Below are 20,458 nucleotides of genomic sequence, written 5' to 3'. Positions count from 1 at the left end.
TTATAGCGAAAATATGTAGGACGATTTGATTTTTTATCGAAATCAGTTCTCACGAGGTTTTGAAGTCTGTAAATGCCAATCTTTATAATTAGATAGTTTTTAAAGCGAATAGTATGGTCTAATTCCGTTTGCCTGCTCATATCACAAAAAAAATATTCTGCATCACAAACACAAATAATCACTGAAGTAGGAAACCTATGGAAACAATGAAGTAGGAAACCTATGGAAATGAAACGTCAACCAAAATTTCGTGCCACTGTGACGTCATCTGGCCACAAAACATGGCGGCTTTAGTGCTGTACAAAAGATTTCAATGTTATCAGGTTTTATCGATAAACGTTCTTGGCTCATTTTATTTTAAATATTGTTGAGTATTATTTATTTGTAGAATTTATACTTTAATGGGAAGTAAGTAGGTATATTGTTATGTGCAAATATGATATGATTTAGATGGGTGAAATCTAAGACTAGTTCGTCCTTCGTATTTGCCAAGTAAACGATATGATGATTTTTAAAAGCTGCTACACTGATTTTATAAAGTTGTCGTTTGTCGCAAAACATAAAGATATGGCGTAGTTCAAAGCCATCAGCCCATTTCTAGCATGCTAAATGTTATCGTATTTTGAGTACGTGTTTTTCTTAGACTATTACAATCTATTTTAATTGTTTTGCTGACTCTAAAGTCCGTAACATACTACCGCAGCGCACCCCAAGGAAGGTGCGCCGCACCATTTGAATCACTTTCGCTTGAGAGTAATTCAAATTTTAAACTTATCAAGGGACCGCGTGAAAAAAAAAACACCTACAGAACATTTATTCATTAATTACAAACGTCATTCCTTGTGACTTTCTCTCTAAAATCACTTAATTATTAAATATTTAACAAATTTACAATAGTGTTTTACTCACTGCGGAATAAAACTATTTTATTTAAATAGTTCCGAAGAGATTTTGTCGGTAGCCTTTTTCCCGAAATATCTAAACAGAATGTCTAAATATGTTTTGATGACATATTTTAAAGTGCTATTTATGATTAGTGTCATGATCAATAGATTCCGACCGAAAAATGGATTTTTCGGATGAGGGCTCCATAATGAATTTAAATACATATAGATAATAGTTTTAGGGCATCGACTTTCTTGAGATCCTATAAAATACGTTTTAATTATTATTTTTGTATGTTTTAAGCATGATAAATTATGAAATTTTATATAATCAATCATATTAAATCGATATCAAAGTCAATAAATAATGTACAACCCAAAACAGACGGCCGAACTGACGTGACAATGACATTTGACGCGCTAAACATGGCGGATTTTCGGCCTCATTAGACGGAGACGAAGATATTTACGTATATTCATGTTTCATTTTATGTACGCACTGAAATACTGTTATATTGTTTTCCTGCGAGTTAAAGTGCTGAGTAAGAACGAGATAGATATATGTTTATGTATGTGCCTTCAAAATGGGTGCTATTTATATAAGCAATTGTACGTATAGAACAATATGTCGTGTCCCTACTATATAGGTCTATGTATGGAAATGAAACGTCAACAAAAAATTCGTGCCACTGTGACGTCATCTGGCCACAAAACATGGCGGTTTTAGTGCTGCCCAGAAGATTTTAATGTTAGTAGGTTTTATCGATAAACGTTCTTGGCTTATTTTATTTTAAATATTGTTGAGTATGAATGTATTTGTAGAATTTATACTTTAATAGGAAGTAACTATATTGTTATGTGCAAAGATGATGTGATTTAGATATTATGTGAAATCTGACGAGTTCGTGCTTCAAATTTTCCAAGTAAACGATATGACGATTTTTTAAATTTGCTACACTGATTTTATAAAGTTGTCGTTTGTCGCAAAACATAAAGATATGGCATAGTACAGTGCCATCAGCCCATTTCTAGCATGCTGAATGTTATCGTATTTTGAGTACGTTATTTTTCTTAGACTATTACAATCTATTTTAATTGTTTTGCTGACTCTAAAATCCGTAACACACTACCGCAGCGCATCTCAAGGAAGGTGCACCGCACTACCACACCGCACGCAAATTTTAAACTTATTAAGGGACCGCCTGATAAAAAAAAACACCTACAGAACATTTATTCGTTAATGAAATTACAAACGTCATTCCTTGTAACTTCCTCTCTAAAATCACTTAATTAATAAATATTTAACGAATTTACAATAGTGTTTTACTCACTGCGGAATAAAACTATTTTATTTAAATAGTTCCGAAGAGATTTTGTCGGTAGCCTTTTTCCCGAAATATCTAAACAGAATGTCTAAATATGTTTTGATGACATATTTTAAAGAGGTATTTATGATTAGTGTCATGATGAATAGATTCCGACCGAAAAATGGTGTCCGATATTTCGGATTTAAATATATTAAGTGTATGATCTATGTTTCGGATGAGGGCTCCATAATGAATTTAAATATATATATAGATAATAGTTTTGGGGCATCGACTTTCTTGAGGTCCTATAAAATATGTTTTAATTATTATTTTTGTATGTTTTAAGCATGATAAAATTAGAAATTTTATATAAGCAATCACATTAAATCGATATCAAAGTCAATAAATAATGTACAACCCAAAACAGACGGCCGAACTGACGTGACAATGACATTTGGCGCGCTAAACATGGCGGATTTTCGGCCTCATTAGACGGAGATGGAGACATTTACGTATATTCATGTTTCATTCTATGTACGCACTGAAATACTGTTATATTGTTTTCTTGCGAGTTAAAGTGCTGAGGAAGAACGAGATAGATATATGTTTATGTGTGTGCCTTCAAAATGGGTGCTATTTATATAAGCAATTGTACGTATAGAACAATATGTCGTGTCCCTACTATATAGGTCTATGCAAATAATACACTAACCGCATTCATCAATCTCTATCATTAGTCATTACCCTTATTTATAACAAAATTGAATATAAGATATGATATAGGTAAGCTTTGGATATGTTCTCAAAGAAATTACACCATTATCTTTGCATGAATTCCAAGTCACTGTGGGATTAAAGAAAATGAGAAAGACGATCAGTTTGCCAAAGAAGCTATTAAGGTTGGAGACAGTCCCATACATGAATTATTGGCATGATTCGGCCCAAAACCCACCTTTGGGAGTCATGGAATGATATTTGGTTGAGAAGCAGCCAGTTCAAATGCAAACTTTATGCTGAAATTCAACCCAGGATCCCCAGTAAAACATGGTTCTTTAAAGTTAAAAGTTCTAAAATTGTCACTTCTATCATTTTAAATTGCGTTTAGGACAGGTATGTGCACCTCATCATTAAGCAAGGCCTCGTATTGTTGATAGCAATATTTGTGAGTGCGGAGAAGATATTAATGTGACTTCGACCATATTTTCTTTTCTTGTTCCCAATATGACCGCACCTCCTTTATGGATCCTTACAATTACTACATGTTCCGTTTCCGACTAAAATCTGCCTTTTGCTTTATCCTTTATTGTATTATAATGTATTTATTATCTTCTTTCATAATCAATAATAATATTAAGATTTAATATGTTTAGTTTATGTCTATATTTTGTTTTTAGCTAGCTTATCTCTTTGTTTCCTTTAGATGACTTTGTTTATTTCTCTCGCGTGTAGTTTTTGTACCCTTTACTTGAAACTGGCATAAAGTTAAAACTATTGCCATAAAGAAAAAAAATACACTATTGTCACAAACGTCAATTTGACAAAAGCGAAATGACGCCTTCATGAGGCGAAGCTCCGTTCCTAATATTGTCAAATGTTTACAAATGAAACAATTAAAAATCGTTGTTTTTTAAATGAAAACTTTGATGTAGCTTTATTAAATAAACACAGAAAGCTTCAAATTTAAATAAGAAAATGAATAACGTGTGCTCTGCATGCCTGAGCAATGGCCGCGTATTGCATTCTATTGAAAATACGATTTATAGTAAATTTTACATTCAATTTGTATACGAAAGCTCTGTAAGTTTTACTTTTATGAACGAAGAGAAGTAACGTTGTCGCGACCACGTAAACAGCAATACTTAAAGATCGTACGAAGTTATTGATCCCAACAAACAGTTCTACTTATTAGATTTGTTAAAATGCGTGTTTGTTTTGCTTTAATACATATTTGATTTCAAAAATTATTATGGTCGTTAACAAAGTGTCCAAATATATGTTATTTACAGAGCGTCAATGCGTCAGAGATCTGCCTCCGAATCTGCTGGGAGTGTAAAGCTTTATTACGCAAATTTGAAATATTCAAACAGAAAGCTCAAAGTGCTTTTAAATTTCTAACTGAAGGATTGGACTCGTTGGTAAGTAATCAAGCTGATCAGTTGATCAATCAACCAGTTGATAATATTAAAATGACAACAATATAGTTCTGTTTGTGCATGGTTTGGTAGTAAATAGTTTTGATCAACACCCTAAGAACCTTTAGTTGTACAGCTAAGGTCCCGAGTCGGCCACCAGCGATAATCTATTTTGTATGAAGTATTTTCTTTAAACATTTTTTGTTTTCAATTTTTTTTTCAATGAAATTTTCAGGGTATTCCTTTGCTTATGATGATCTCTAGATGTTGACAGTAGAAGATCTGAGTGTCAAAGAGAAAAATCATGATTGTGTGTGTGTAAAATGTATTTTACTGAACATTGGAAGAGTATTTCTTGAGAGGGAGTGTTGTAAATGTCAAAACAAACCTTTTATATATACATCTCTGATCGAGTACCGAAGCTCTCAAGAGCAAGCTCTATCATTTTAAAATATTTTTAACTGCCTTAGACTAGCTGATGAACTTCTGATTCATTTGAGGAGTCGGTATAAATCACAGTATCAATATGGTCTGCATGGGGGATGTGATAACAAAATTCTAAATGTTAAAATAATTATTAAAATACTCAGCATTTTTTCACAGATGTATTCGATATGTTTGTATCATTGCTCAAGTTTTGTAAATGTATCTGGCTTAATTTCGAGAACTACTTAAGTCTATAGAATTGTATGTCATAATTACTCATGCTTGCATAACCCCTAGGCTATAGACTTAGGTAGGAAAAATGAAATACTATAACAATAATCTTAATAATAACTGAGAAAAAATTGTAATCATCATCCAGCCCTTCATTAGGATTCTCTGTGCCATAGGTACCAGAGACTGACATACAAACTTAAGTACAAAAAAAATGTTATACAAATTTTAGATAATTACATAATTACAATAAGGATTCACAAAAACTACCTACCAAATTATAAATCTAAGAGTAATCCACATTAAAAGTATCATGTAACTAAAAATTTCCCACTGTATGGCTCTGTGGTGCAGTGCTGTTAGAACCCCTACTTACATTGGGGCCTAAGGTTTCAATCTTGATTCCAATTATTAATTAAAAATTATCAATATCAATACTGAAGATCTACTCTATTCATCACAATATTTGTACAGATTTCATATATGGCAGCATCTGATGGAAATTGTTGATGTCGATTTCAGAACATAAACCCGTTTTTGCTGCAATCACAGTTGCAAATCTATCGTCTACACAACTACGACTACTCTGATGATGTGAAGCACGAAGACATCATCCAGGAGGCAGACTTAGAAGTCAAAATAGAGCCTGTTGAACATGACGAACCAGAGACCTTTGTCAATGACTTTGTAGTTGATGTGAGTAAACCTGTATTTGTTCAGTCCCGCAGTCGATGTGGTACTATACTGACTTCGAAACTGTTGTTGTAATAATAACTTATTGTCTTTGGGATATATGTTCTGTTTAAGACTTAAATTGGACTTAACACATAAAAGTATGTATGTAAATATAGCTGTATAAAAAACATTTAAATACTTCCATGTTAATATTTTTTTAAGGGGTTTTATGACCTGGTAACTAAGACTTTTAGGTCATGTCTTATTTTAATTTATATTCTTATTTTTATGAAAATTGATAATATGGAGTGAAATGAGATGAGATGATATGGGATGAAATATAATCTCAGTAAAATGGTGGCCATTTACTGAGATTTTTTCAGTGGACTTTTTGGGGGATTCTGAGTAGTTACGTTCAGTGGCTTTGTTTCATTTTCCCACATTTGTGCACTTTCACAGATATTAAACAGCTAACAAACCACCATTATTACACATTTAAACCTGAAGAAACACTAAATAGACAAAATAAAACAAATCACACAACTTCACTCCTCGCATTACCGCCAAAAAGTCCCTACCATGTTCTTTTTTTTTTTTTTTTCCTACCTGAGCTGATAGCCTTAGGGGCTATTTCAGCGTAACCCTAACGTTTGTAGGTGAGGTCACGGGGCTCAAACCTGATGACGTTGCTAACACGAACCCTAGCAAGAGCCGTGCTTCGCAGAATCTACCACCGGATCGGAAACGCGACCCACTGAGAAGATCCGGCGAGAAACTCAGTGGGCTGTGTCTGAGAGTGTATACCATGTTCATGTTTTCGAGTAAACTATATTAAATAATGAATTTTGTGTTACTTTCATATATAATATATGTACGTTTTTATAAGGATCCAGACTGTGTCCTTAGAGGAGGCTGCACCAGGGCGCTAACAATTTCACTAACATCTTCAAACATTGCAGGAGGAAGCGCGCCCGGCGGAACTGAAGACCAAAAAGAAAATTAAAGAGAAAAAAAACAAAGTTCGTAAAAAGAAGACGAAACTGAAACGTAAGAGGCCCAGGTCGCCGTCAGTCAACACTGACAGCGTGGACTGTCAGGCCGGGCTGACGGACGCCGGGAGCGACGGTGAACCCTTGGTCGCCAACAACGAAGACTCTAACAAAGAGACCGCCGCCCGCAGCGCCGCGAGTCAGGGACAGGTGCGGGGGCCGGGGGGCGCCGCGGGTCAGGGACAAGTGCGCAGGCCGGAGGGGCGCCGCGGACCGGTCTGCTCATTAGTAAATTTGGTTTTCATTGTACGGTAGAGTTGCGACCACGACCCGATATTGCTAAAATAGGTGGACGAGCGGACCATCTGGTGTTAAGTGGTCACCCGAGTCCACAGACTTCAACAACGTGATTGCCACCACTCTCCTTAAGATATGACGGCTAACACGAAAGAACCTACGAGCAATAATTACGCAAATTATAATTTCGATGGCTCCAATGAACACTACTCTAACTCAGCATTTTGACATTTTCGTTTTTCACGCAAATCGCTTCACTATTTCAAAAGTATTACAAATCATTATTGATGGGATTCGAAGCAAGAGTAAATCAGCTAGTTACACAAGAAAAAACCATAAATATACAAAGATTTTATCAACTTTTTCATTTAAACGCCCTCCTGTAAACCTACGAATTTGGAGTTGGCGTAGTGTTCATTGGAGGCATCGATTTTATGTCGCGCTGGTCGCCCCAGAGTATTTGTCTAGTTTATCTAATAAGTGCAGTGTGTGTCTGTGTGTGGGAGCGCCCGGGGGCAATCCCGTGGCGCGACCCCGGCGCCGACGGTAGCGTAACGTTTGATGACGCCCGCGGTGACCTCGCAGGGAGCCGGCGACAGGCCGCAGTGCGCCGAATGCGGGAAGATGTTCAGCACAGCCAAGACGCACCGCCGCCACATCGAGTGAGTTCTGCCAGCACCGCGCCGAGGGGACCCACCAGGGAACGCCGGGGACGGATGCTAGCCGCGGACTCCCCGGCGCCCTCTGGAGGACACGACGTGCGGTCGCATTAATTAAAAATGATTTTGTTTGTTTACTATCTGGGACGGAAATTCGACCTCATATCTCTGACGCCGAGTACCACCTTGTTCGCCAGTACCTATGTGGGTACAACATAACGCGGGGACCTTTCATGCAGCGCCATCTATTAGACACTCGCCGAACTCTGTCAACCGACATGTCGATAAGCTAACTGCCATCTGTCAGAAACTCAGAGCTCACTGACAGACAATAGACTTGTTATCAAACAAATAACTTGCATTAAAATATATGTTGTGTATATAAACTGAGATCAAAACTGTTCCATCTCTCAAGTCGGATCAAACTACAGAATGTGAAAAAAAAGAGTTAAAATCCGTTGGTAAGTTTCGGAGTTGATCGCGGACAAACATCAGTAGCATTGGTAAGAACGGAATGTATGAAAAGAGCGTGAAACGGAGCCTTAAAGTGTGAGCGAGAGAGAACTATGAGAAAGAGAATGACAGAGAAAAGGAAAATGGCGAAGACGGTTAAGTGAACAGGCTTAAAAAAAAAAAGTTAATTTTTAATTATTATTATAGAAAATATTTTGGAAAATATTTTTTTTATTTATTGCTTATATGTGTGGACAAGCTCACATCCCACCTGGTGTTAAGTGGTTACTGGAGCCCATAGACATCTACAACGTAAATGTCGCCATCCACCTTGAGATATAGTTGTAAGGTCTCAGTATAGTTACAACGGCTGCCCCGCCCTTCAAACCGAAACGCATTACTGCTTCACGGCTGAAATGGCGGGAAGGTACCCGCGCGGACTCACATGAGGTCCTACCACCAGTAAAAAACAGTACAACAGAGTAACAGTCGAATAATTTTATTTTGCGGCGACGCAGCGTGGTGCACCGGGGCCACAACAAGTTCCCGTGCCCGCATTGCGAGCGCGTCTACCGGTGGAACTCCAACCTGCACCGCCACATCCGGAGCCACAAGGTGAGGGGACCTCAGCAGCGTTAGCACTGTTGATGTCCATAATCGACAGTGACAATTCACCATGTATATCGATGGGTCTTTGGGCAATTCCGGCTGTTCCACCACGCTGACCCCGCACTGTCCCCCGCCCCGCTGCTGTATGTGGTGGGTGGGGGACAGCGGCGCCGCCCGCAGGCCCGGGAAGCGGACGAGCTGTACTGCGTGACCTGCGACAAGCGATACTCCTCCATAGCCACCTTCAGGCAGCACCTCACCGGCTCCAAGATGCACGTCCCCGTCGAACAGTTCATGTGAGTACTGCCTCAACGTTGAGGTCGCCACCGCCTTCATGATAAATGTTCTCTAAACCGTTGATACATTATTGAATGTTTCAATTTACTTGTTTCCCGAATTGCGGGTAGATGTAAAGTATGTGTGGGGTCCCCCGCCCCGCGACACGTGCCCCGCCCCCCGGGGGTCAGAGTGCGGGCGCGGGTGAACGTGTCGTTGTCTGTCGCTTTTAAATTCCCCCCTCCCCCGCTGTGTAACATCCGCCTGAGCGCCGGCACAGGTTCGTCTGCGGCGAGTGCGGCAAGAGGTTCGTGAGCAAGACAAATCTTAAGGACCACATCGACTGGGAGCATCTGAAGCGCGTCAAGTTCCGCTGCAAGGTCTGCGACAAGGTGAGCGCCGTCTACAGTGCGACCGGTGCAGCGTGACCCCTGGCCCGGACGTCCCGTTATCGAGGCCTTGGGTCATGCTGTAGCAGACTTCCTTAGCAGTTATGCGCTCCTGGTACTTCGTTGCTCAACTTGCTCAAGTTGGATAAACGAGTGCACAGCCCACCTGGTGTTGATTCGTGTTTATGGATCATCAAATTCTTATCTTAAGGCATGAGTTTGAAGTCTCAAATGCCTACTTTGAAGCATGAGGTCAAAGTCTCAGGTGTCTACATTGAGCATGAGGTAGAAGTCTCAAATGCCTACATTGAGGAATGAAGTCGAAGTCTCAAGTGCCTGTATTGAGGCTTGAAGATGAGGTCTTAAATTACTACATTCAAGCTTGAAGTTGAAGTCTCAAATAACTACATTGAAGCTTGAGGTCGAAGTCTCAAATGCCTACATTGAGACTTGAGGTCGAAGTCTCAAATGCCTACATTGAGACTTGAGCTCGAAGTCTCAAATGCCTACATTGAGACTTGAGGTCGAAGTCTCAAATGCCTACATTGAGACTTGAGGTCGAAGTCTTAGAATCCACTGTGTACCATTAGGTCGAAGTTTCATTACTATACGACTGACGGTAATTTGTGTAATGTGTAAATAATGTGTAATTTGAGGTATTCGAGTTTATTGAGGCGATATTTGGGACGATAAATAAATTTGATTTATTAAATACATCGCCCGCAATGTAAGGCGAGCAGGCCGGGCCGCGCGCTGTACACTACCGGCTCGCAAACTATGGATCAATTCGCCGCCTGCTTACATTGCTGGGTCTTTAAAGCCAAACAAGTCTACTTGTTGTGTACATTGTGCCACGTGCCTGACGTCGACCTCACGACCTCACGTCTCATGCCCGACAGCCGTTCAAGACGCACACGTCGCTCTACCTACACATGCAGAACGTCCACACGCACGAGAGCAGAAAGAAGTCTAACCTGTGCCACGTCTGCGGGAAGAGATACCAGGTAGGAGCCGCGCGTGTAGATTCGGTTCGGAGTTGAAGGTACATTCCATCTCACAGTTGAACTAGAGTCTTCGCACACGCGGCGGCGCTGGTTCGGTACTAAATTAATCAAGGTATATTCGATATATGTTTCGATTTGGCAAGGGTCGTTGAAGGTTTTAAGAACGGAGGGAAGATCTTCCACCGAGCGGCTGGATATTGCTCGGTAGACCGACGGTCCGCATGTTGTTATTCGGAGCTTGTATATATGCAAGCTCATCTTGTTGACGTCGTAAGCGAGATTCAGGCATCTGTCGAATATCTGGTGTTGTATGATGGCTGCCCGCCACAGGGGGGTCATCGAACCCAGATATCCGGTTCAGCAAGCGACGTGGAAATCAATGTGTTTCAGAATTCAGCCAAGTTGAAGTCTCACATAACGGCGCTGCACACCAGCCACACGCCTTACCGCTGCGGGAAATGCAGCGCCGCCTTCTCCTGGCACTCCAGCCTCTACCGGCACCTCAAGGAGATACACCACAAGGTCGGTGCGCAACGCGCAATGTAATGTGAATAAACATTGTAATTTGAGAGGTTGACCCCCCCTCCCCCTCCTTTCGCAGATAAAGGCGCCGTACGGCGTGAAGAAGACCAAGAAGTCGCCGCAAGTGTTGCCCGCCCCGCCCCCCGCGCCCGCCGCCGACACGTGACGCGCGCCCTGTACTTAACGAATTGTGATGTTTCTTAATATATATACATTTTTTTTATCAAAGCAAACGTCTTGTTTTCTTTATAATAATAATGTATAATCTTAATATATATGTGTCCTGATCTGTGTGCGGGTAGGCACTGCTCGAGCAACGCGCCGCCCTCGTCGCGGTCATAGGAGAGGAGCTCTCGCTGCCGCGCGTCGTGGCTACGATGCTTGGCAGCGACGAGTCCTGGAAGGCGATGCTCGACTTCTGCGAGTCCACCATTTCGCAGAAGGAGGCGGCGGAACGAGAGAGGGAGAGCTCTTCCCTTTCCGCACCGATCCGTCGCCATCGATCCGGGGGCCGGAGGTGGGAATACGCCCGTACGTCCCGGCCCCTGTAGGTAGCGGCCTCCCCCGAAAGTCAAGGGGCGACCTGAGGGGGTAGAAACCGCGCGGCGCGCTAACAGCACTCTAGCGTGCTGCCGGGGAGTAAATAGAGCGACCGGTTGGCGGTGTATCGCGTCCCGACCTAGCAGGCTGGTTCTGGTCCAGCGGGGTATTCCGGGACACCAGCGGCACCGTCTGGACGGCCTGACGGGCTGCCGTACCGAGACAGCCGACGTTCCAGATTCGATTTGCCTCGAAGGCTCTGTCGGCTGGGCGTCTTTGGGGTGAGCCGCGCCGTCTGGTTGTATTGTTGACCGCGGTAACCCCCCTACCTCATCCGGGTTCTGGCCTCGGAGGGGATCGGACGTCGGGTGTAAGAGTGCAGGGGAGTCGTTTAGTGGGTGGAACCTAAAATCCTTGGGCCCGCGGTCTGCTCACAACACCATGCAGATCGTTGAGTCTTACATACCACGCGCGCCAACTATGCGCAGGGACCTCGTAGGTGGATACGCCACAGGCCCGAAAAAAAAAGGCCCTGCTCTGTGGATCGATAATTCACGTGCTGATGTCCAAGTGCCCCGTGACTCAGACCACTCATATTAGCCAACAAAATAGTAGACAGCTTCAGTTTTGTAAACATTTTATTTGATTAAACTTCATCTACCCACAAAACAGACAAAAACATTTTCAACAAAACCATTTATTCACGAAAATCATTCTCATCGTATATCGCCCTGATGGCGGCCAGCAGTTGCTGCAGATTGACCCCGTACTTGGCCGACACGCCGATGACATTGTCGTAGTCATTCCTCATGAGCTCGTAGTTGCGTTTCGCTTCGGGCAAGTCTATCTTGTTGACGACGAGCAGGGCCGGTCGGCGCGCCAGTGCGGCGCTGTACCCCCGCAGCTCACGGCGCAGCACGCGGAGCTGGTCCCCGGGCGAGGAGCTGCCGTCCAGCAGGAAAACCAGCCCTCGGCACCTCTCCACGTGCTGCAGGAACTGTATACCTGGGTTCAAACATATTAGTGACGCGTGAGGTCCAGACACGCTCCGCAACGGAAAAATCTGTAGTGTTCATTAATACACAAAATTTTAAGGGATTTTTAACTTTTTTATATGAAAAATGATATTATGAAATGAAGTGAAATGAAATGAGATGATATGATATGTGATATGAAATGAAATGAAATATAATCTCAGTAAAATGATGGTCATTTACTGAGACTTTTCAGTGGACTTTTTGGAAGATCCCGATCAGCGGCTTTGTTCAATTTTCCCACATTTGTGCACTTTCACAGATACAAAACAGTTAATAAACCATCGTTATTACACATTTAAACCTGAACAAACACTAAACAGACAAAATAAAACAAATCACGCAACTTCATTCCTCGCGTTTCCGCCAAAGTCCTAAACCAGCGTCAACTCACCCAGGCCGTAGTTCATGTGTGAGCCAGGGATCAGCCCCGGGAGGTCGGCCACCGCCACCTGCTCGTAGTCGTCGTACAGTATCGTGCCTGCAACGTTACACCAATGACAAACAAACAAACAAACGATCCGCGTTCGACTTCAACCGAGAATCGAACTGCGCACTCGCGGTGTACCGTCCCTAACTGTTATTCACGAAGTTGAACGAGAGTCGAAGATGATTGTTTTATAAGAAGCTCTTTATTAGTTTCACAGGATGCTCGGTGTTGTCCACGGACAGCACCATTGCTATTATTTGGACACGAAGGCGATACAGGCAGAATAGGAGGGTGAGGCACTGCACGCCCTCCCAGCAGTTCAAGGAAATTATTTTCATTATTTATTATTTCAACAAAAGGCGCAATTTAAGCCGTATTTGAACAAACTTAACCGAGACGCGAACCGCCTTCCAGTAAACCAAAGACAGTCAACTCTAGGAGAAAAGATAAGGATAGGATAAGAACACATTTAGCCCAAGAGCCCGCGACAGCCAGACCTTCGTTATTTTATAAAAGCTGAAAGTTTCTCGGTGTATGTCTCCAGCACAGGTAAGAACGACCCCCGACTATAGAGTCCCGATTGTGGTTGCTTGGGCAGGTAACAGGCAGTAAAGGTATATAAAATAGTACCTTAAATTCGTTAAACTATAAAGTAATTTTTTTTTATTAATTACTCCACAATATCTTTAGAAATCACGATATCCATTGCCGGACACTTTTTACAGTTGCTACCCCCTGCCGGACACCCCTAAACTTTAATAAATTTTAATTATACTTTCGTTAAACTATAAAAGCTGAATTTTATATATGTTACTTAGGGACTTATAAAAATATGTTACCCCAATAGCCAGACAGTTTTAATGGTTCTTACATCTTGCCGGACACATTGAGAGCCCGCTGTGCGAGCGCGAGGTAGCAACTGTTCATGCGGGTGTGAGTGAGACAGAGTGCTTAGTCTATTGTGATCTTTTACTGCACATCAGCTGTCATTTCTGGGATTTATCGTGCATTCTTCAGGAAAGGAAAATTAAAACCATATAAAACATTAAAAAAATATCCAAAGTACCAGGAAGCTTTCAAGAATTTCCGTAACAGCGAATCAATTGAAAATTTAGATCAACAACAAAACATCTATAATATCATTCAGATTTATATGCAATGTTTACAATGTCCGTAATGTAATTGATGTTGATGCTGCTCGACTTCAAATATTCATCGACTCGTATACAGTCTCTGATGTAAACGAAGCTTTTGACCGAAAGAAATTGCGAATTTTTTACGTTAGCAATCTACCAACTTGTAAAAGCGAGCTATTGCAGCAATTTTTGCGATCAAATTATATATATAAAATTTGGAATAGTGCTCATCTAAAAAATCCAACCTCATATCAACCCGGATAATAATGGCAGGGTATTGAAAGATGACAAATACTAAGTTATGTTGGAGATTCGCTCAAAACTCAATCAGGTATGTAATTATTATGACAAATTATTGCACATAATTTTTTAATTATTCAAATTGTATACTTTTTCTTAATTTTTTTCAGAAACTAATGGATAAGGTATTGGATATTGGTGACAATAGACTAGAGTAACTGTAGTAGCGGCGATGAAGATAACGAAAATATCGACGACAATGAGGAAAATTATAAGAACGATTAAATATTTTTCTTTGACATGTAATAATATTTTGTTTGTACTTTATAATGTTCAAATAACATTTTTTACTTTCTATAACATTGCTATGAACGTAATAAACTTATTTTTTATTAGATATCTTAAAAGATCACAATAGACTAAGCACTCTATCTCACTCACACCCGCATGAACAGTTGCTACCTCGCGCTCGCACAGCGGGCTCTCAATGTGTCCGGCAAGATGTAAGAACCATTAAAACTGTCTGGCTATTGGGGTAACATATTTTTATAAGTCCCTAAGTAACATATATAAAATTCAGCTTTTATAGTATAACGAAAGTATAATTAAAATTTATTAAAGTTTAGGGGTGTCCGGCAGGGGGTAGCAACTGTAAAAAGTGTCCGGCAATAGATATCGTGATTTCTAAAGATATTCTGGAGTAATTAATTAAAAAAAATAACTTTATACTTTAACGAATTTAAGGTACTATTTTATATACCTTTACTGCCTGTTACCTGCCCAAGTAACCACAATCGGAACTCTATAATCGCGGGTCGTTCTTACCTGTGTTGGAGACATACACAGAGAAACTTTCAGCTTTTATAAAATAACGAAGGTCTGGCTGTCGCGGGCTCTTGCTCTAATTGGGAAATTATTCGTCGAAATCATAATTACAATTTTTTTTTTTTTTTTATTGCTTATATGTGTGGACGAGCTCACAGCCCACCTGGTGTTAAGTGGTTACTGGAGCCCATAGACATCTACAACGTAAATGCGCCACACATCTTGAGATATAGTTCTAAGGTCTCAGTATAGTCACAACGGCTGCCCCACTCTTCAAACCGAAACGCATTACTGCTTCACGGCAGAAATAGGCGGGGCGGTGGTACCTACCCGTGCGGACTCACAAGAGGTCCTACCACCAGTAATTACGCAAATTATAATTTTTCGGGTTTGATTTTTACTGCACGATGTTATTCCTTCACCGTGGAAGTCAATCGTGAACAGTTGTTGGTTGTTACTAGTGGAAATACAGAATTACATTTGTTAATAAGCCGTATCGAGGGGTGAAAGACTTTAAGTTTAAGGCTTAAACTTTAAGCGACATTTGTACAAAATTACAATAGAGCCATTTAAAGTTTAATATTTATCATAACCTCAAAATAATCTTCAGCTATTTGAACGAAGTAAACTTAATTGAAGTACAATTAAAAAACATTCAACTGTTGACGCTGATACCAAATATTAAAACGGACCTTTAATTACAAAGATAAATGTCGCTTAAAATAATTAGCCTTTCATATTGGCGCAGGCGGAACGAGCCGCTCCGAGTCAGGAGCTCAAGGTATGAGCTCCGACCTCACCATGCACTTCCCTCTACAATTGACAGCTGTCATTTCTGACACATGTCAAATGAGAGCGCTCACCGATGTGCGGCTTCAGCGTCGTGAAGGGATACGGTGCGACGTTGGGCCGCGCGCGCGATATGGCTCTCAGCACGGTGCTCTTCCCGGCATTCGGGAACCCCAGCAACCCGACGTGGGCCAGTGAGCGTACCTCCAGATGGTAAATGTTTGTTTCGCCTGCAGCCCCGAACTCTGCTATGTCCGGAGCCTAAAAATCGTTCAATGCATTCCAAAGGACCTCCAACAGAAGAGCACATTTCGCGCAAAGCACTGTTGATATCATTGTTCATTTATTTGGAGTCCGTTGGGGCTGACGGCGCCCCTCCAAATAGAGGTCTAAAACGGTATTCTACACCAAGTGGATTGTTCAGTGATATCAGATACAGCTGCGAACGAACGGAGAGTTAAGTCTGCAATACAACATAATCCAGTCAACAGCCCATGGTCGTACCAGGCTTAGTCAGAGCAGTTGTACCCAGATCCCTTTCCCTACATACTCGCTGGTAGCCTAAGAGGCTATTTCAATTACGCCAGGACTGGTAGATGAGCTCATGGGCTCAAACAGAGAATTTGCTCACATTAGCCATAGCAAGAGCAGTGTTTCACAGAATGTATAGCCGGATCGGAACTACGACCCACTGAGAAGATCCCGCGAGGAACACAGCGGGCAGTGTCTACGGGTTAGTTTGCTCGTCGAACTCTTCGTCTTAATCTAGGAGTTCGGCGACCAGTGATTGAGGGGCTTCAAAGTCGCGAAAGGGGATCCAGGGAGCCACCATTTTCAACCACAAAGTTAACAAAACAAAACAAAATCTTATTTTAATTTGCGGTCAAATTGTAATTAGTTTTTTGTTTAGTGTGGCTGGTACCCATATCCCACGACACATCCCATGCTGTTTCAACAATTCCTAGACTGGTTGACCACAGTACCACTGGTCAAGGCTGCCACTATCACATTCAATGTGTACTGAATGTGGTTAATGTTTATAATTTTAGTTTTTTATTAATTTTGCCATTAACATAGATATTGTTACCTGTTCTGTGTCCGTGAGGAAAAATTTGTTTCCTCTACCTCCCGCCCCACCCCGCGCCGCAACAAACATCAACCCCTCCCTGTCCAAATCCCCAATCACTTGACCATTTTGGTTTTTTATTATTGTACCTAAAAATGCAAAGGTTATTGGATATCTTGTACAACAGTTTTGTATAGTGAAACATGGCATCATCGCTTAGAATCTCCAATATAACTAGTCAGGTCATAAGTATTGTCAGACGGTAAAAACTTTTCTTTTAGAATGCTGGCCACAAAAAAGTTTATTGAATTCGAATTTCGAATTGTTCATGAAAATAAAAATGTATACTTTTAGAATTATACTCATTTTTAAATATGGAGTGGACGCTTAAAGAAGACCGTGTTGCAGTTATGGCGTTGCATCGTTGCAGTTACGCGCCAATTCAAATTTTTAACATACTGAAAAATTTGAATATAACCAAAAGATTCGTTTATCGTACCATCAAACGATACAATGAAGACTCTAGTGTAGATGACAGGTCAAGAAGTGGTGGCCTCGATCTGTTAGGACTCCAGCAGTGATAAAAGCTGTGAAGGCGCGAATTCAAAGAAATCCCAAACGTAAGCAGAAACTGTTGGCCCTTCAGATGGGGTTAAGCAGAACCACGGTGAAAAGGGTGTTAAATGAAGACTTAGGGCTTCGGGCATATCGAAGAAAAACAGGACATCGTTTGAATGCTCGTCTAATGGACCTGAGACTGAAGAGATGCCGCGCTTTGTTGAAGCGGTACGCGGGAAAAAAATATCGGGAAATTATTTTTTCGGATGAAAAAATTTTTACCGTAGAAGAGAGCTACAACAAACAAAATGATAAGGTGTACGCACACAATAGTGAAGAAGCGAGCAACCGTATTCCGCGTGTCCAACGAGGTCATTTTCCATCCTCGCTCATGGTATGGTTGGGAGTTTCTTATTGGGGCTTAACAGAGGTACATTTTTGTGAGAAAGGTGTAAAAACGAATGCAGTTGTGTATCAAAATAGAGTCCTGACGAACCTTGTGGAACCTGTTTCTCATACCATGTTCAATAACAGGCACTGGGTATTCCAACAAGATTCGGCGCCAGCTCATAGAGCAAAGAGCACACAAGACTGGCTGGCGGCGCGTGAAATCGACTTCATCCGGCACGAAGACTGGCCCTCCTCCAGTCCAGATTTGAATCCGTTAGATTACAAGATATGGCAACACTTGGAGGAAAAGGCGTGCTCAAAGCCTCATTCCAATTTGGAGTCACTTAAGACATCCTTGATTAAGGCAGCCGCCGATATTGACATGGACCTCGTTCGTGCTGCGATAGACTGGCCGCGCAGATTGAAGGCCTGTATCCAAAATCACGGAGGTCATTTTGAATAAACTTTAGTGTCATAAGAATCTATGTTTTGTTAAGTTCATTTTGGTATATGAATGGTTACATAATGAATAAACTTGTTTCAATTATTTTACATTAAACATGTGACAGAATTTATGACCTGACTAGGTATATAATTAATTCAGTGGAGGGGGTCCCATTCCAGAGTCTAGTGGTTATATGGCAGGAAAGATAACTGGAAACTCAAAGTGATTGAGATGAACCCAGAAGCTCATGGTAGTAAGGATTAACTCTTCTTTGGTGGCAGGCAGGGCGACGGCAGGAAAGTATATGAAGAAAAGTGTGTTTTATGAAGATTTCAGTTTTGTTTAATTTATCAATCAAATAACATCCCTCTTGGGATATCGGGTCGTAACTGCATTTGTAAACCACCGTTGGCAACATATTATATAATTAACTAATAACATTAGTTTGTGCCTGAGGATGCAATACTCACAATATCTTATATTTTATTGAATGTTATTCAAAAATGTTTAGTAGACTTACCTATTGGTACATTGACAATGACGTGTCCAGCATTCTTGCCGCTGCAGTCTTTGTTGAATCCTTTCTCTCCGGGCTTCGCTTGTATGACTGCTTTACAATGATTTAAACTTCGTACAGAATTTGTTGCCTAAAACATTCGACCAATTATAATTTTTTTTTTTATTGTTTAGATGGGTGGACGAGCTCACAGCCCACCTGGTGTTAAGTGGTTACTGGAGCCCATAGACATCTACAACGTAAATGCGCCACCCACCTTGAGATATAAGTTCTAAGATTTCAATATAGTTACAGCGGCTGCCCAGCCCTTCAAACCGAAACGCATTACTGCTTCAAGGCAGAAATAGCTAGGGCGGTGGTACCTACCCGTGCGGACTCTCGAAAGGTCCCACCACCATGATTAAATTTTTTTACATTTTAATATATAATGATAATAAATAAGGTAAATATAAAATATAATTGTCACATAAAAAGTCTTCATTCGTAAAATGCAGCTCTATATTAATTTTAGTGCTTTCACTTTTGCTTTTAATCAGGCTTCAATATACCCGAAGGATAATTGTTATTTAATTTGAAATTCACAAGGAGTGATCCAGTTTCTAACCTTAAATATGACATGACCTCCATTTCCACCATCGCCACCGTCCGGACCGGCGTGATCTTTACACCATACACTTAGGAAGGATATGCAGCCGTCACCTCCATTTCCTCCGACAGTCCTAACGCGAAAGGAATCTACATAATGCTGAACTGTATCTCTAGTAGACTTGGGTTTCAAACTACGGAGCGGCTTAGGCACGTTATCACAGTAAGGTCGTTTCGACACTGTGTTTGGCGTTTTTATAGTGACCTTTAATCTTTGTAATAGTCTAATCAATCGCATTTTTTAAAAAGGACTCTCAAAATTTTTGATCGCAAAGAATCATAATATTTACTTTGTGTTCCGTGACTCGAAGTTTAAGCTAACGATATTTTTAGCATTATCAAATGTCAAAGAAAGTTAAAAATACTTTGGCATAATAATTTTATTTATATGTTTATTTTTTGTGTGTATTGCGTTTTATTTTACGACATATAATTTTAATAGAGTACGAGAGTTAAACTATTTAATGTTGTTAAATATGTTCGATTCTCAGGGTATTATTTTAATAAATATAACGTGTACACTATTTTTCTATTTGAGTAGGTATGTTTCATGCCTGTATCTACTCTCTGTGCTCTGGAACGCAATAGGACCCACTGTTATGCCGGCCACTCACATAGACGCAAACATTCGTACCTACAATGTACGAAGGGCCGTCAAACATTCATTCGCAAACTTAGCGGCTGTGCAATGCAAATGGGTTCAGTACTCAATTTGCGAACCCGTTTGCGCTTCCTCCTACATTTGCTTACGAATGTCTCACGAATTTCTCCTCCTTTTTAATTCGTCAATAGAACATTGAAGAGAAAAAGAGTTTTAAATTCTTTCCCAGACATCATTAACAGCCATGCTGTTTTTATATTTTTATTTTTTTTATTTTTTATTGCTTAGATGGGTGGACGAGCTCACAGCCCACCTGGTGCTAAGTGGTTACTGGAGCCCATAGACATCTACAACGTAAATGCGCCACCCACCTTGAGATACAAGTTCTA

At 40.9% G+C, this 20,458-nt stretch overlaps 2 protein-coding genes across 6 annotated transcripts; one reads left to right on the top strand and one right to left on the bottom strand.

Annotated features, from left to right (window-relative positions):
• Window positions 1-3,710: 3,710 nt before the first annotated feature.
• Window positions 3,711-11,086, top strand: LOC101740046 (zinc finger protein 846). Of its 5 annotated transcripts, none has more exons than XM_038013937.2 (11): window positions 3,711-3,988; window positions 4,198-4,326; window positions 5,503-5,676; window positions 6,615-6,932; window positions 7,527-7,603; window positions 8,572-8,668; window positions 8,843-8,958; window positions 9,219-9,330; window positions 10,227-10,331; window positions 10,722-10,853; window positions 10,933-11,086. In XM_038013937.2, exons 1-11 carry the CDS (start codon window positions 3,884-3,886, stop codon window positions 11,017-11,019), a joined length of 1,452 nt encoding a protein of 483 aa, XP_037869865.1. In that variant the 5' UTR covers window positions 3,711-3,883; the 3' UTR covers window positions 11,020-11,086. The 5 variants fall into 5 exon arrangements, with proteins under 5 accessions (XP_037869865.1, XP_062527033.1, XP_037869867.1 ...); XM_062671049.1 differs by having other exon boundaries at window positions 3,713-3,953; XM_038013939.2 differs by having other exon boundaries at window positions 3,714-3,988; window positions 6,615-6,854.
• Window positions 11,087-12,013: 927 nt separating this feature from the next.
• LOC101735907 (mitochondrial ribosome-associated GTPase 2) lies at window positions 12,014-20,088 on the bottom strand. The gene is made up of 6 exons (XM_004924134.5): window positions 19,428-20,088; window positions 18,827-18,953; window positions 16,935-17,062; window positions 15,922-16,108; window positions 12,822-12,908; window positions 12,014-12,398 (listed from the first exon to the last, which is right to left on the bottom strand). The coding sequence occupies exons 1-6, from the start codon at window positions 19,704-19,706 to the stop codon at window positions 12,091-12,093; spliced, it is 1,116 nt and encodes a 371-aa protein (XP_004924191.1). The 5' UTR covers window positions 19,707-20,088; the 3' UTR covers window positions 12,014-12,090.
• Window positions 20,089-20,458: the final 370 nt, after the last annotated feature.

This window comes from Bombyx mori, chromosome 11, assembly GCF_030269925.1.
Source record: "Bombyx mori chromosome 11, ASM3026992v2".
Taxonomy (NCBI): domain Eukaryota; kingdom Metazoa; phylum Arthropoda; class Insecta; order Lepidoptera; family Bombycidae; genus Bombyx; species Bombyx mori.
Note: the sequence above shows the minus strand (reverse complement) of the source record. Positions and strands in the feature narration are given on the sequence as shown.

Bases quoted from the DNA above. Each gene is read 5' to 3' on its own strand.
- LOC101735907 (XM_004924134.5), bottom strand. From the start codon at position 19,706: ATGCGATTGATTAGACTATTACAAAGATTAAAGGTCACTATAAAAACG. The intron at 18,954-19,427 runs GTTAGAAACTGG...CGAATGTTTTAG, and splicing joins GAGGTCATGTCATATTTAAG to GCAACAAATTCTGTACGAAG. The intron at 17,063-18,826 runs GTAAGTCTACTA...TTGCATTTTTAG, and splicing joins CATTGTCAATGTACCAATAG to GTACAATAATAAAAAACCAA.
- LOC101740046 (XM_038013937.2), top strand. From the start codon at position 3,884: ATGAATAACGTGTGCTCTGCATGCCTGAGCAATGGCCGCGTATTGCAT. The intron at 3,989-4,197 runs GTAAGTTTTACT...TGTTATTTACAG, and splicing joins AATTTGTATACGAAAGCTCT to AGCGTCAATGCGTCAGAGAT. The intron at 8,959-9,218 runs GTGAGTACTGCC...GCGCCGGCACAG, and splicing joins GTCCCCGTCGAACAGTTCAT to GTTCGTCTGCGGCGAGTGCG.